The 15978-nt window shown below is 46.3% G+C and overlaps 1 protein-coding gene across 4 annotated transcripts in view; it reads right to left on the reverse strand.

Moving 5' to 3' along the window:
- Positions 1 to 15715, reverse strand: part of SRGAP3 (SLIT-ROBO Rho GTPase activating protein 3) — a 60265-nt gene extending 44550 nt beyond the window's left edge. For all 4 annotated transcript variants that reach the window (XR_003399276.1, XR_003399275.1, XM_026857281.1 and 1 more), the window contains exons 1-3: positions 15523 to 15715; positions 11211 to 11373; positions 351 to 413 (exon numbers count right to left, since the gene is read on the reverse strand). Coding sequence is in view for 2 of the 4 variants with exons in the window: in XM_026857281.1 (XP_026713082.1) it covers positions 351 to 413; positions 11211 to 11373; positions 15523 to 15638 (342 nt within the window). In the remaining 2 variants the exon portion in view is untranslated. The remainder of the gene's footprint in view (positions 1 to 350; positions 414 to 11210; positions 11374 to 15522) is intronic.
- Positions 15716 to 15978: the final 263 nt, after the last annotated feature.

Here is a 15978-nt window from a genome sequence, read left to right on the forward strand (position 1 = left end):
GGCCCAGCAGCTGACAGAGTTACAGACACCAGGGATTGCACCAGATCATGCCCAAAACATCTCCACTTACGCTTAAGTGACACAGTTATGTGGCATGATCTGCTGCCTGATGTGGCTGCAGAAGCCCTTCATGGCAGGACCGCTGGGAAATCCCTCTCCAATGCCGTCAAACCCGGTGAAGGGTGAAATGCTTCTAGCACATGCAAGAGGCTGTATGCAGGATGGCAGGAGGGAGAGCGAGCCTCCAAGTCACTGAAACACTGAACGGACATTTTGCTCTAACAAATGACACAGCCTACGTTCCCCTCACTGCACAGGAGAGACATGGGCAGGATCAGCTCATCACTCACCGTGTACAGCTCATTGGTGACTTTCAGGAGTTCTTCATGCATCTGTAGGCCAATCTCCTTACTCTGGAAGACAAAAAGAGGAAAGAGTGGAGACTGTTACATTCACAACATGCATTTCTGAAAGGAAAATACATTTTGGAGGGAAAAGTAAAACTGTATGACTTCCAAATACCACAAGAAGAAGAAATGAGGTGACAGTTTTTTTCCTGACTAGCTGACCAAAGACACATAGAATGTCTCCAGTGCTGCCAGAGTACTGGTATGGGACACTGTGGCACCAGCAGAAGGAACAGAGTTTGGGGACATTGGTGAGCTGGCAGGACAGCGAAGCAGTGAGTTCTTCTTCTCTTAAGCAAGGTGCCCAAGCTGATCCTTACAAAGCCAGAAGTACTTGTTGAAGCCCATCCACCCCTGTACCCCAGTGGATCCTGCTAATCCCCAGTAAAGGCTTTCACAGCCACCCCACAGAGGATAAAGACACATCCACCTCTCTTGTCTGAAGCGTTTGTCTTCTCTCAGCTGACAAGGGAGTGGTGGACCTTGGCAGCACAACCGGCTGCAGGTAATGCCTATCTTCAAGACTGTCTGCCCCCTCGGAAACCTGCCCTCTCCTCACTCCCCTGCCCAATACAAGACTTGCCATTCTTTGCTCTGCAGTGGTGTTAACAAAACCATGTACATTTTAATTCTAGGTATTATTTTAATAAACAAGATGGCCCCGCAGCATGAGAAATGCCCTAGGGGCCTTATTTGCAGCACTTCAGAAATCCTGTCTAATGTCCTTCCTGCTCTGGGAACTGAAGAGACAGCATCAACAGGGCTGCCAATCCACATCTGGGCTCCATTTTTTCCATTTCTAAACATTAAAACCAAAATACAGATGGCCTCTTCTAAATCTGCCTGTGACAGTGAAGTTTAAAAGTAAACTGTCATTTTGATTTCCTTTAATTTTCTACAATTCTTTAACAAAATAAAATCCATTATTATAAACACGAACACATACAGTACAGCAAATCCTCATGCTATTTCAGAATGGCTGCATTTTTGTTTGAGGTCAATGTTTGTCCATGGATCACCCAACCTGGGTTTCATACACCATGATGAGGAACATCACACCATTTAATTTATTTATCCTGCAAACACACAGGGATGAAACTAGCATTACAGACAATATCGCTTTGCCCTTCCACTGGCAGTATTTATTGCCAGCCCACAGCTCACTCTGTGGATCTAACACGTAACACCCTCCCCCATTCTGGAGACTAGTTTTACATTAAGACTGGTAGAGTGCACACAAGCTCTGTAGTCAGAAGTGGTTTATAGCTTGACTTTGCCCATTTTTCAACAAAACCTGCATTATTGGATGCGGGTGAGCAGCTATCGCACTCTGCACTGAGCTGGCTGTGTGTTAGTGCTACATTAACTCCCCTGTATAACTTAAATTATACAATAAACATTTGTGGGTACATAAAGAGCTTAGATTTGCATTCTCCAGTCACACCATATCACCTGCCAATCCATCCTGATTTGGTAAGATTCATTAAAGACACCTGCACCTGGACTTGCAATTTCCAATCCACTTTGATATTTCAGAATGAAGATTATCAGGGCTTCCTAGCCTGAGCATTTCAGGTTTAAATTTTCCTTGCCATAACCCACCCTTTCCAATTTGTCTTCGTTAGCTCATTTTCATTATTCTGACCTGAGTCAACCAAAGTATCTCTCAAAAAGGACATTTTTATTACAAAATAGCTATACCACAGTTATATAATGAAGCGTCCAATTTCACAACCGCAACAGCCAAAGTTCAACAAGCTTGGGAGAAAGCTCACTACGAGTGAAAAACTCACAGCACTTTCCTCCTTCCACCCCCTCGTCTGCTGAAATCCTATTATCAGTTTGTATTTTCACTCGTCCTGCCAGGCAGGATGAAGCAGATCCAGTTGCCTCCCTCCTACAGCATCAACATGGCATTTCACAAGAGAGGCCACAGCTTGGGGAGCTGCTGAGCATTTAAGCCTGGCTGTGGATCAAGTCAACTCCTACTCAGAAATCCAGTGGTTGGATGCTACTGGAGATGTGCATGCACTGCTTTCCTGCCTCCCTTGTAATTACACCCCAAATCTCTCTGTGGAATCTTCTTGGCTAGGAAACATTTATTACAGCTTGAAGATGTGTTTATGCTCAGTACAGTCACACCCCCCTCCCCCCCAAGAAAAACCTCAAACCAAAACAAGGAGCAGTTTCTTTCATACTTCCTCAAATAACTTGATGCATTTTTGTACACACAGTCAGGGAAAACAATACCCCATCAGCTTCTTGGCTGAGTGGCTAAAGGAGCCCAGGACACAGAGAGGTCTTCTAATTAAAGCTAAGCAGGCAACCTACATACTTGAAAAGTTGAACCTTAGATTACTGAAAGTTGGAACAGAATGTAAAGAGTAAAGCAAGGAATCTAAAGAGTAGAAGCACTCTGCATTCAGTGAATATCCAGTAATTACAGTTTATCTGTGATTTCACGTCAGGGTATCTGGAAGAGTCCCATCTTCAGAAGCGTGACTGAGGCACGCTGCTCCCATTCCTACATGCACGAGGTGCCAAGAAGATGCCAATTACCAGAAGGTGCTAAGTACCCCCAGCCATCTGGAAGCCTCCTCTGCTGGGAACCCCAGTCCCCCTCCCCTCCCCGACAACACCGACAGTCATTAGCTGGTCTCGAAAATCTCACTTGCAGCTTGTTAATAAGCAACAGAGCTATTAAAGGCACACATCCCTCCAAGATACATCCCAAATAGAAATTATTTAAGTCAGGGTCTATAAAGGGGGGTCTCAGACCCCAGTGGCCCTGAGCCAAGACCCTCAAAGCCAAAGGAGGGCTACGGGCTCATGGTAGGAGCAATGGCCCAAAGACAGCTGCAGCTCTCGTCTCTGCCCCAGATTTCCTGTGTGGTGGAGGGCAAGGCCACAAAGCCTTAATTTTCAAACCTAATTTTAGACTCCTAAATAGAGCAACAAAAAAACCCAGCTCAGTTGTCAGCAGCATGTTGTTCCCACGAGTGACAGTGACATGAGGGGACCACAGGTGGGTACTACATTTTAAAGACTCACTTGCTTACAGACACTATAGAGCAAATGCCCCACATCCTGCTGCTGGAGACCAAATCGGTCTCCGGTGTCATTACAAGTCTCCCAGCACCCCTGAGGGCAGCGTCCAACCCCGGGATGATGGAGCCTCTTCCAAAGGCGGGCAGGCGGGAAGCTGAAGGACTCGCCTCTCCTCTGAGTTTGCTGCCGCCCTTTTTATAACAGAGCAGTTACATTTGTGTGTTTACAGGAGACAACACCAAGATGCCATTCCAATTCCCTGGTACCATCCGCAAAACCCAAACTCTGATTTAGCTACTTCTTTATGCCTTCCACTCCTATTAAAAAAAAACAGAGTTGCTTGCTGGGATAGCAATGGATTCAGTTTTAGCAGGTTTATTAAAATTCCTGCCACTGCAGACAAAGTAAGGGGAAGAAGCAACAATGATTCCTGGCAAGGAAGAATGCTTATTTTCAAGACAAAGAAAAGAACTCCCTTCCAGACAGACACCACTTTGTCATTAAATCTCCATCCAGGACACTGCAGTATGGGGCATAATTAAATTCACTGTCATGGAACGTAATTAAATCTCACACTGGGGAATAACGCAGCACGGTTATTTCGGACATAGCAATGCTCTGGTCTCAAATGTATAATTTCCTGTATTCCATACTTGGAAGCAGCAGTAAACTTCTTTCCTTCTGCCACCGCAGGAGGTAAAGAGGGAGATAACACCTGCCTGGCTGAGGGGGCCAGCAGCACAACTCTCACCCTCACTGGCAGTTTCTCTCTGCCAGGATGTGCTGTGAGATCTTGAGGTGACAGGGACTCATTCTACAACAGATCAAGTCAGATCTCTGCAGTGACATCTCTTCGCATCTCTGCTTATTGCCTGCTGATCAACAACATTAACACACCTGCCTTGACAATCTCCTCCTAAGCCAGAACGTGACTCACACTGGAAGCTCCAGGGAAATCTGCCTGGTCAAGGTTTCTTCCCCTGCTTTTCTCAATCACAGGGCTTGCCTGTCTGCTGGGGTAGTCAGGGTGGCCACCCAGCCATTTCAATGGCACAAGCTGAGCTGCAGGCCAGGGATGCTCGAGATGCTACCAGTCCCCTAGACTGCCCACGGAGCTCCCCCACAGCACCCTGATACCCTTAAATATCTGCACAGTTCTGCAGCACTCGCTAACAGGAAACCATTCCTCACCCTGGTGAGCAGCGCTCCATCTCCAGGTCCTACATTCCCCAGGAAAGCTTCTGCTGAGAAGGAGAAGGCAATACCAATTCATCTCAAGGTCAGTGTCACGGCCGGCAGCAAGCAGGGGAACATCTCTCAAACCCCAGCCCACCTCCAGAGTCAGCCCCAGCAGCAGCCATGCTGGAGAACCAGGAAGAGCTGGAGAATTAAACCCCATTTCCACATGAGCTCCTGCAGCTCTGTACCACCACCCAAACCACCCGCCTTTCAAGACATGTGTGACACCGGGCAGACTGCGAGGAGCTGCGAGCCAAGCCACCACCAACACAAAGGCACCCAGAGCTGCCCTGCACTGCATTCAGCCTCTGGGCTCTACACAGCAGCCTCAGCTCAGGAAGTCTCCTCTGGTGGCTCCTAGCACTTGTGGATGTTCTTCTGATGGAAAACATCTTGGGCATCAGCTCTAAGACACAGGATGCCAAGGTAAACAAAATGAGAGAAACAGCAAAGGTTTTCATGGCCTTCACTGGCCCCAGTCTGGCATCTGCAATGTCACAGCTGCCACTGAGCCACCCATGCATGCTGCAAAGAGCCGGGACAGCCAACACTCACCCCATCCCAAGGCAGGCATTGGCACAGACCAGGGGGCATTTCAGACATGCCCATCTCTCCACACAAGTCCAGAGAACCAACCCAAATACATGGTAGAAGTCTGCAGGTGAAGATGATGCACCCCACTTTTCATGTCTTGTACCAAGAGATTCAAATCAGGAGACACAAGGATTTCTTGGTCCATTTTTAATCGTGCTGACCATGCACCCCAAAGGCACCCACAGCTGTCTAACCAGTCACATCACAGTTTTCCTGCAGCAGAGACTGGTGTTTCTCTCTCAGCCTGGATACACAGCTCCTGGTCTCCAGACAACAATGGGCCTGACTTGAAAAACCTCACTGCAGAAATGTATTGCCCTGCTTTGGAGAATGGTAGTTTTTGTGCAGCAAGAAGCCATACCCACCAGAGGACAATTGCCCTTTGTCACTGCAACTATAACCAGTGGGTGCAACAAGTAAATTATATCATCACTGGGTCTTTCTATAAAAATGCTGAGACACATTTAATATCCCTGTGGGCTCCTCCTTCACTGTAACAGCCATCAGCAGCACAGCTGATGAGAGACGTTGGCCTTGGGTCTCTAGGCTCCAGCAAACTCCCGCTATGAAAAATGCCATATATATGTATCTATATATATCTTGTAGCTTCAGATTAGAGGGTCACAGCAGCAGGACTAGGTGTCAAGAGAACACCCAATCTACACTGCTATTCCTGCCCTCGCATCATTCACACCAATGGGATGCAATTGGAGCCCTCAATTATAGCAATATGTTAAATACTGGATTCTGAAGCATTGCCAAGAGAAGAAAGATGCACTGTTTAACTATTGGGATAAAATACAAGTAGGTGGGTTGGATTATAGCTGTGTAAAATTACACTGCTTCAGTACACAGGGCTTCAGCTGAACAACTTGAGTTCAGAGGGGAAGCCAAATCACACCTGCATGGAGACAGATCACCAAAGACAGGAATTCTGCATTCTACACCTGGGAAAGGCAGAAAAGGAAGGGGAAGAAAGACAGCAAATCACTGGATGGGAACAACTGCTCATTTTGTAACTTGAAGTCCAAGTCCAGATTCCACTGATATTTTGTAAATGGTCCTGCCTTTACCAATATCAGTTAACAAGTATCTCCATGCTCTGCCTCAAGACCACCTTTGAATGAATCCCACAGTTCTGTATATTTTTTCTGCAGTTATAACTGAGATTCCTTTGGATGCAATTCAAAAATACCTGAAAGGCCAACAAAAGGGCTGTAGATTGCTTAACTGACATCTATCACCCTGTCTAAACACCAGTGATGCCAAAACCATCTACAGACCCTCCCACAGACAGAGAGGTTTCTTCTCATCAGAGCTCTCCAAGGCTCTACTCTCAAATTTGTGTGACCCATGACAGTCCTGGGGAATGTGGCACCATCATCACAGAGCCTGTCAGCTCTGGTCCCCAGAGCGGCCGGGTCCTGCCAGGCCGCCTCTCGCGTTACCCACTGCGCTGGGCTGCAGTCCTTCACCCCCACGCCCCAAACCCATCGCTGCTGCCAAGCCTGCCCCAGCCAAGCGTGCCTTGGGGAGCACTGGTGCAAGTGGCACAGCACAGAGCTGCTCTGTCACCTGATGCCACCGAGCACAGTGACAGTGTGTATGTGTTGGAAGGAAAGGAGCAGAAAGGAAAACAACAGGATTTGAGATGTGAGCGTGCCATGGATTTACAGGGGATTAATGATGTTTTCTGCTCTGTTCCCTGCAATTTCTAACTTTTGATTTCTTTTCTGACTGCTAGCAAGCGCTGAGCTGGCATGCTCTGAGCCTGAAGCTTTAACTCCATGTCTCATCCCAAATTTAGTGCAGAGCCCAGCCTTATGCATCCAAGCTGGAAAGCTGCTTTTCCTTATGTGCATCACTTGACATTTGTCTGCGTATGATTTTATGTACCACTTCATTACTAAATTACTTAGTCGTACACAGTCACACAAAGACGCTCAATATGCACATACATATATGTATGTGTGCATGAAGGCCGGTTGCATATATTTTATGCAAACACTTATTTAAAAGTTGTTGCTTCTGTATTTAATTCCACTGTCTGCCAACTTCATTAATTCAATCCCCATCTCTTTTTCATATTTTCATTATAAACTTTACTCATTTTCTTTCTTGGCTTTGTGAGGGTTTTCTAACTAACTTAGGGCCTACAATTTCACTTTTTATTTTAAAATTTTTGAAGTGGTTTTTTTCAACTTATTCTAGTTTTCTGTTCTCCTGGAGTTCCAATTTCCATGTATCAGGACCACCTTACTAACAACTCTTCCCCTCCCCACTAAAAGCATACATACTTTGGGTAAATAATGTTTCATAAGTAACTGATGGTATTTCCCTAAAACTGGAGTTTCTCCTTTTGGGGTATGCTGAGCCAAACAATCAGCTCAGACACTGGCTGTATATTGCCTGCAGTGCCTATGGACAACCAAAGTGGATCCACTTTGCAGTGATGTACATTGCTTTACCAGCATAACATATGGCTTTAAAAATTGTCTTTGATTTTGTATTAAAATTGTCAGGAAAAAGGAGCTTAAAATCCTGGCTGCAGAAAATCTCTCCACCCCACCAAACCTCATCAAATCCCCAAACATTAGCACCACTATCCCGAGACACCAGCCCTTGCCTCTATTTACTGATGAACAACCCCCACTGCTGCCAAGTGCAGCCAGTGAAGCCGAGGGGAGAGGCAGCTCAGCACCTGGCATCTCCCTTGGCAGATTACCACCACGCTGACCAATTGCTTCTTAGTTACGCATGTCCTCGTACCCCAGATATTAGGGCCCCGCTTCCTTGCTGAGATTGTTTACATTTACATAATGAAAGCACAAAGCACAAAACCTTCCAGTTCCTCTGTGTACCTGCAGCATGTCACAACCCATTAATAAAATCTAGATGGGAGGAATTAAAAGTGACATCTCTGGAAAAAAAATGTTACCCTAATTTACCATCAAAGAGCAATCTACAACAAAACCCAACAGCTGAACCACAACTGCGGATGCCTTTAACCCATCCGGAGATGGTTTATTTGCCCAATGGTCCTGCATGGTACCATCTCCCCAGTGCTTCAGGCACTTTATACTCATCATACTCAAACCCAGACTGGATAAAACAGTGAAAGATACCTCCTTTGTGCAATCTTGTACCAGCTGCAAGGCTGGACTGGATGGCTTGAAAAGCCTTTTACCAGGGTGCTCATACTCCCATGCACGAGGCTAAGGCCCCTCACCAGACCCTGCTGCAAAGTGAGAAGCGCAGCCCTAGATCCCTTTTGGGCACAGTGTGCCATAGGTTAAGAAAAATAAATAACCTGAATATCCCCAAAAGTGGCAGCCTCCCTATCCGCATTAAGGGCAAATGATGACAAAAAATAACCCTTTTCCATAATCTAGCTGAGCATTATTTCCAGAGACAGGTGAGTCCTGCTACAATTTAAACCTCAAGGGACAAATGCAAGTGAAATCACAGATTCCCCCAATTCTATTGTAAAGCCTCACTCAGATTAAGAGCTGGTGCTGGCTTTGGCAGGCTGCAGATGGGAGTCAGCGCCACTTCACCTCTCCTGGCAGAAGATGGGGGAGTAAGAAAAAAGGAGCAACAACTTCTATGGAGTAAGTGTTGTGCCTTAAAAGTTGAAATTTAATTTCAAAGTGGAAGACGAAGGGAGAGACTGAGGCAAAGCAAGCACAACAAAATAATTCTGCTGAATGGATTAAATACTTTATCATCTTGTCCTGGCTGAGGATTGACCTATTACAAGAAAACACTTCAAACATTGTATTTATGTCCTTGTTTGAATGTTGACTGGATTTGTCCTATGGTTCAAAGTGAGCTATACAATTCACAGACCTAGGAAGGGTAAAGCAGGATAGTCTTCACATACATCTCAAAAACAGGTTTAGAGTAAAATGCAAATGGGAGATTCTGAGAAAGCCTGGGAACTGAGTTAACAGATATATCCCAAATCTGCCCAATTTTTGAAGGCCAGGAGGACGGAAAAAGGATGATGTCCCATAACAGATCAGCAAATCCAAACCTGACCTTGCGGTTTAATTTCTAGGTCAGATCTATGAACTAGAAGAAACTGGCCATAAAAATACCACACTAAATTTACTCTTCAGCTGGGTTAAAATTTCAGCATAACCACTGATTTGAGAGCCCTTCTGTTCAGAGAGGCATCCCCATGCGCTCTCCCTGCTCACTAACTACAGTTCTCCAGCTACCCCTGCTGAAAACAAGTGACGAATATGAAGATAAACAAGAGAGTCACACAGCCAGGTGAAAGGTTCATCCAGCCCACCACAGTATCCCTGAAGACAGCCATTAGCAAACGCCCAGGAGTGAATGAAAAGGGCCAGCGATGCCACCGAGCACGTTCAGGGTGTGACAAACTGCGGGGCCAATTCCCGAGCCCAGAGTTGTGCTGGCAGCGGGGCCAGGCAGCTGCCAACAGGGAACACTCTTCCACAACCCTCTAACGGCCCGAGGATGCATGTTACATGACTGGCTTTCAAAAACATGGTATGAAGCAACAAACATGTACCATGACCCATAATACTGCAAATGTAATATAATATCTATAGTAAAAGTGATGTCAAAAAGCCTTTCCTTTTTACCTTCTCTTTCTGCCTCGTGCCTGCTGAGCACCCAGGGCTCACCCAGGGTGAGGCCCTCATTCCCATGAACTGTTGTGACTCCTCATGATCTTAACACATTACAGACTTCCCCCCTCATTTTCAGCTGGAGTCCTGGTCCACCTGACTGTGAGATTCCTGCAAGTCTTTGATACTTATTTTTAGTTTGGCTATCATTAATAATTCTGTATCATCAGCAGACTTTATTATCTTACTAGTCATCCTTCTTCCAAATAATTTATTAGGAACTCCACTGAAATTCTCTTTCCTTTTGTTCCCTGTCTTTTAGCCAGTCATTAACCCAGAAAACAACCACTCCTTATTCTTCAACAGCTTCTCTACCTGAAGAACTTCAGCAAGGGACCTTTTCCAAAGCCTGTAAGACACTGAAGGTACGGTGCCAACTTATTCATATGACCACCAGCTCCTGGAAATACCTCCACTAGATTTCTGAGGCACGACTTCTCTCTTTAGAAAGCCATGCTGACTCTTGTATCTGCCTACATGCCTGTCATTCTTCTCCTTAGTAAAGTTTCACCCAAGTCTGGTTTTTAAAGTCAGATGGCTGAGCTGTTCTCTGAAGCCCTCTAGGAGTCTTTAAAAAAGTCATTACGTTTTTCACCTTTCATTTCTCTGGCACTGACACCAGTTTAAGCATCAGGTCACACCTCACTGCTAGTCATTTGACAGTTTTATATCCCAGTTTCTTTAAAATTCTTGGACAAATATTATCTGGAAAGGCTTACAAGTGATAGACCCATTTAAAGATCTGCTCTGCAACATCTAATGACAATTCAGTTGGATAAGGTTCCTCAGGTTGGTAACACCACCATCCCGCCAAGAAAATGTCCAGTCTAAGCTTTTCCATAACAAGTACCAACTAAAGAAGTCAGCTGACCTTTGGCTGTTACCTTGTAGCATTTTTGCACCTCACCCATCTTTTCCCCTTCACATCCTGCAGAAGGTTTCTTTCTTGCTATTTTGGAGAAGTTGTTGTTAGCTTTATGTCTTTAGCAAGTTGTCTCTGAGAATTTTACTTGGCCTGCGTTACTGTAGTTTTACATTTTCACTGCCCAGAGTTTAAACTCCTCTCTCATTTTCTCATTAAGAGGTGACGTGTACTAAGTAGAAATTCCTGTTACCTTTCTCTGCTTTTTAACAATGTTGGCTCTTTCATACCTCATTAGACATTTGGGAGGGCACAGTTGTGTGGAACTCCACAATAAACTTCTATTTTAGCAAGGATGGATCCTTGCTGAGCAAAACTCTCCATCACTGCTTTGGTTACCTTTTTGAAGAGCCTGATGACATCTTCACTGATCTGTGACAGCCGAACGATGACATTGTTCATGAAGATGTCATTCAGGGTGGCATGATCTCTGCTCTCTCGCCGGGTCTGCGTCAGAACCAGGTACCAGCAGTTCACAGGGGAAAGTAGGTGCTGATCTTTCCTAGGGAATTGGAAAAAAAAAAAAAAAAAAAAAGGCCACCACTGCGGGGTTGGGTGCTGGCCCTGAGCTGCTGCCCCAACCTGGATGATGGTGTGACCCAACTGAGAGCTGGTGCTTCAAGATCTCTGCCAACACAGAAGCTCATAGTCTAAATATTATACACAAGGGTTTCAATTAAGCCAAGGAATTCCCATGCTTTGCCCCAAGCTGCTCTATCCCACAGCTTCCTCCTTATTTACCAGCCTCCCACTGCTGCAGAGACAGGACAGAGGCTTTTCTGTGCAGGGGAGATAGATGCTCTAATGCTGACCCTGGGCACAGCCCTGTGCTTCACTCATCACCCATATATATGGATCCTAGCGTACATTCTGCCCTGCACAGATTGTTTTGTCTGCCCTACCTCAACCCCTTGGGGCACTTTCTACTCCTCTGCTCCATACCTATGCTTTAAAAAGGTGTGCTCTGCAACAGGTCAGTTATTGCAGTAACACAGTGCAGATACTCTGGTCCACAGCTCTGAAGGACCTGAAAAAGCACGAGGCAGACAGAGACACCGCAAGAGCTGGTCCTCTGCCCCACCTGGGCTAGGAACCCCTCTGTGGCCCTGCTCCAGTTTCCAGGAACCTCTTTTGGAATTTCTTTCAGTTGTTCAAGCACTTCCCCACAGGGATGTCCAGCAGCATACAAGCACAGGTACCAAATCAGAGACCCAACCAGGCCCTTCCCAAACTGGGTGCTCTGCAAGATGGTAGAGGAGAAAAGGTGTCCCTGGCAATCCCTTCAACACTTTGCAATGGAGGTAGTTTTGCTGCTTTTTCCCACTTTGCGCTATTAATACAGCTGTCACTTCCATTTCAGAAGGAACCCATTTGCCACACAATCTGCTGTACCACATTTAGTTCACTAAACAGTGCTGGAGAAAAATTTTTGCATTCAACTTAACATGAAGTGTCTGCACAGCGTGAATACATTCACGTATGCTGAATATTTACAACGGTCTTCATCCAACTCGTGCTGCAGACAACAAAGAAATTGCCGTGAGTGGGAGCAGGTGTTGAGGTAGGTGACCTGAGGAGTCCCCCGGAGCCACACAGCATCCACTGAGCCAGCTCAGCCCCACCCTGCTCCACTGGGCAAGACGCTGCTGAGGGGCATGCTGACACCCTGACCCGCCCAGAAGCCAGGGCTGGTCAGAAAACCTCTCTTTTGAGGGAAATTTCAGCAAACATTTCGCACTTGATTAGAGCTTAACTAATTTTGACATGTTCCATCTCAACACTGAGAGAAACCTACATGTACTGCTTTTAGTACTGAAGGCAAATTAATGAAAAGTGAATCAAAATTTCCAGAAATGACACAGCTGAAACAAAACATTTCACACTGTCCAGCTGAGACACTTTGAAACAAATCCTCTAAATAAGGCAGCCAAGTGATTTGTTCCAAACGTTTCACCCACACTATTTCCTCTGATGAGACCAATGCTTTCCTGCAAGATGTGCTGGTTCCAGAGAAGCAGCTGCCTTTGGTGGAGACCTCCCCTGCCACTCCCTGCCCAGGCAGGTCCCCCCATGTGCCGACAGCTGTGCCTGATGGACATGTCCAAGCCCCAGAGGTTTCTCCCTCCCCAGCATCCAAAGACACGTGCAAGCTGCCCAGGAAGCACCCCCTGCTTCACCCACAAGGGACCAGGTCTGCTGCACACCCGGGCTTGGCAAGGGTCCTTCCCAAAATCCCCACAACCAGAACACCAGCCCACGCTTGCTACAGCAACACTGTGCAGCCGAAGCCTTCGCACATGTACTCCTCCTCATCCAAGTTGTTCTGCCCTGTGGTAGCGGGGCTGGTTCAGCCCACCTCACCACCCAGTGTGTGGAGAGGAAGGCACAGTGACTCCAGAACATCTCTGCATGCACGTACAGACAACACAACTGCATATAAAAGTGTGAATGAGTCCATCGACACAGGATCACCACCAACAGCCCAGCAACAGCACCATGGCAATAACTGCTGTTAAGGGCTGGGCCACAGCCTGCTGCACATGGCTACCCAGGGACAAAGAGCTGGAGATACCCTATTTCTTCAGTGTCAAAAGCCTCATCAGAATAATGACATTCATGAGGAAGCTGGGGAAGTGGTGCAGATGAATGTGATGAAGAGCAGATACAAAGCAGTCTGGAAGAAAAATATATTAAGGGAGTCTCTCAACAGGGAGCAAAACAGGGAGGACTCAGCAGAAGCGCACACTGAAGCCAAGCAGACCCTGTTAACACTGCCAACACCATCACAAACCATCAGGCACTTGTGCCCAGGTGTTTTATAAAGGTGGAGAATCATTGTCACCCGTAGACACCACACAAGAGCATCCTTCCAATAGCAAAAGCACAGTAAGCGATGGCAGTGCCATAATGCTGCTCTCAGCTGATGGGAAAGGCACATACACACACCCCGAGCCCTCGTGGGCTCCATCTGGGAACAAGAGCACCTTTCCGAGCCCACACCAGCCAATTCCTTCCCCAGGACAGACATCCCCAATGCAGGATATGGCAGTGACAGCCCAGCAGCACACAATTGATGAGCAACAGCCAGATGCAAAAAGACACTGCAGCATCTGAATGGCAATTTGTCTTCAGCAGAATTTTGCATAAGACAACAGTAAAGCCTTGCTCACTAGAGAGACTGAGTAAAACAGATTAAATGGGATTTAGTAATATGGAATAAATAGGATTTAGTAATGTAACAGCAGAAATCACTGCTCTTGCAGCTGAAACAGGAAAAAACAAAAATCACAAGAGGTTAGAGAAAGAAAAATACTATAATGAACCAGGGGCTAGCAAGGCTAAATGCAGCAGACAGGCAAAACCCTCAATTTTGTGGGAAAGGAGCTAAACAGTGGCTGTCATCTTTGGCCACTGAAATGAATGACACTAGTTTTATCTTGAGCAATGGGCATAATCCCAGTTGAAAGACTATTTCATGGACGTCGCTGTCAGAAGAAGAGACAGAGACAAATGCTACAGCCGGGGGAGGCAAAGGTGGGGGCCTTCAGCTGCTGCACTGCACAGGTAGCAGCCAGGGCGAGCATCTGTCTTGCTGCTGCCCAGCGAGACCCACACTCCAAGAAATTCCAGGAAGAGCCCGTTGTGGGTAGAGGAAAACCCTGACAGCTACCAACACACACACGCCAACACTGAGCACCATCCCATGGAGCCCAGCCCGGCAGCTCCAAGTGGGCACACTTGGGTACATCTGGATAGCAGGGACCCACTACTCCAGCAGCAACGGGACCGTGGTGGTCCCAGGAGCCTTGAAGTCATGGCCACCAGCCAGCTGGCGTAACAGCACAAGCTGCATATCCTCGCCACAAAACAGTCACTTTCAGACTTAAATTCTACCTCAAGTTTGTTTTGTTTTGGGGGATTTTTTTAAGTTTTTCAGATCCTTTTTGTTTTAGCCAAGCTTGGGAGTGTGGTGAAACTGAAAAGAGGCTGCTTTTGAAAACTTGCACATATTCATACATTCACGGATTTTACAATTTCCACCATCAGTTTGAGTTTCACACAATTCCAGCATCCAGTTCATACCTCCTATTTCAAAGCTTTGTTTCAAAATATTTCCACTATGGATTTGCCTATCTTCAACACTGTATGGGTGTGTACACAGAAAACATACATACTTCATTTTAAAAAACTGCAATAAATTACATTTCCAGAAACTGCTTCCAAGCCTGAGCCTGTAAGCAGACCTGTGTGCCACGTGAAGCACTCTGACATCTAAGGACTGGACCACATCCGAAACCAGGGTTTATGGAATGGGCCTACCATTATTTGCACAATCAAACCAGTGGCTGAATTCAAGCCTCTTAAAAAAATCAAGGGGCTTGAATCCTTCTGAGTCCCTGATACATATTTTTATTGAACTGCTCAATGAAGTGCATAGTAAGTGTAATTCAGGCAGCACAGGTCAGTACCACTTTAGTGAAAGTCCTGAATAAAAAACCTTTTGCCTTTTTGTGACCCTTCACTGTGATAAGACAGACAAGGTCACAACCGATGCTGTTTAGTTTACTCCACTTTTGGACTGTGCAGCTACAATATCTAGTGTGTGAGGCAGTCTAGGCCCATCATTCTGCCCCTGAGAATGCCTCCTTACTTGAACTGGTGCTCTCTGGAGCTGCGTATCTTGGAGGAGAATCGTTCAGCCAGTTTCTCCAGGCTCCTGGAGTACTCCAGCTCGATCTCAGCCTTCCTGCGGAAGAACTCTTGCATGTCCTGCAGCAGCTGCAGGCGCGACTCCGACTGCTGCTCCAGGCATTTGAACTGCTCGACCAGCTGAGTTCGGATTTCTGCATGCACACAAGAGAGGAGAAGAAGAAAACACAACATCAGCAACAACCACTGGCCAGGAGGGCTGTCGTTCCTTGAATCAGAGCAAATTGCACAGGCTCTGCTAGAGCAGGCTCCCTCACAAGCCTTAGGTTTAATTCAAGGCTTGCTAAAGCCAACAGATTTTTTTTCCAAGGGAGAGCTGAAGAATTTCATTCACCAGTCTCACATTAAAACCTTGTTCTTTGTCAAAATAAACAGCTGTGTAAGTATACAGAGACCA

This window comes from Athene cunicularia (genome assembly GCF_003259725.1).
Source record: "Athene cunicularia isolate RWA chromosome 12 unlocalized genomic scaffold, athCun1 chr12_part1, whole genome shotgun sequence".
In the NCBI taxonomy this organism is placed as follows: domain Eukaryota; kingdom Metazoa; phylum Chordata; class Aves; order Strigiformes; family Strigidae; genus Athene; species Athene cunicularia.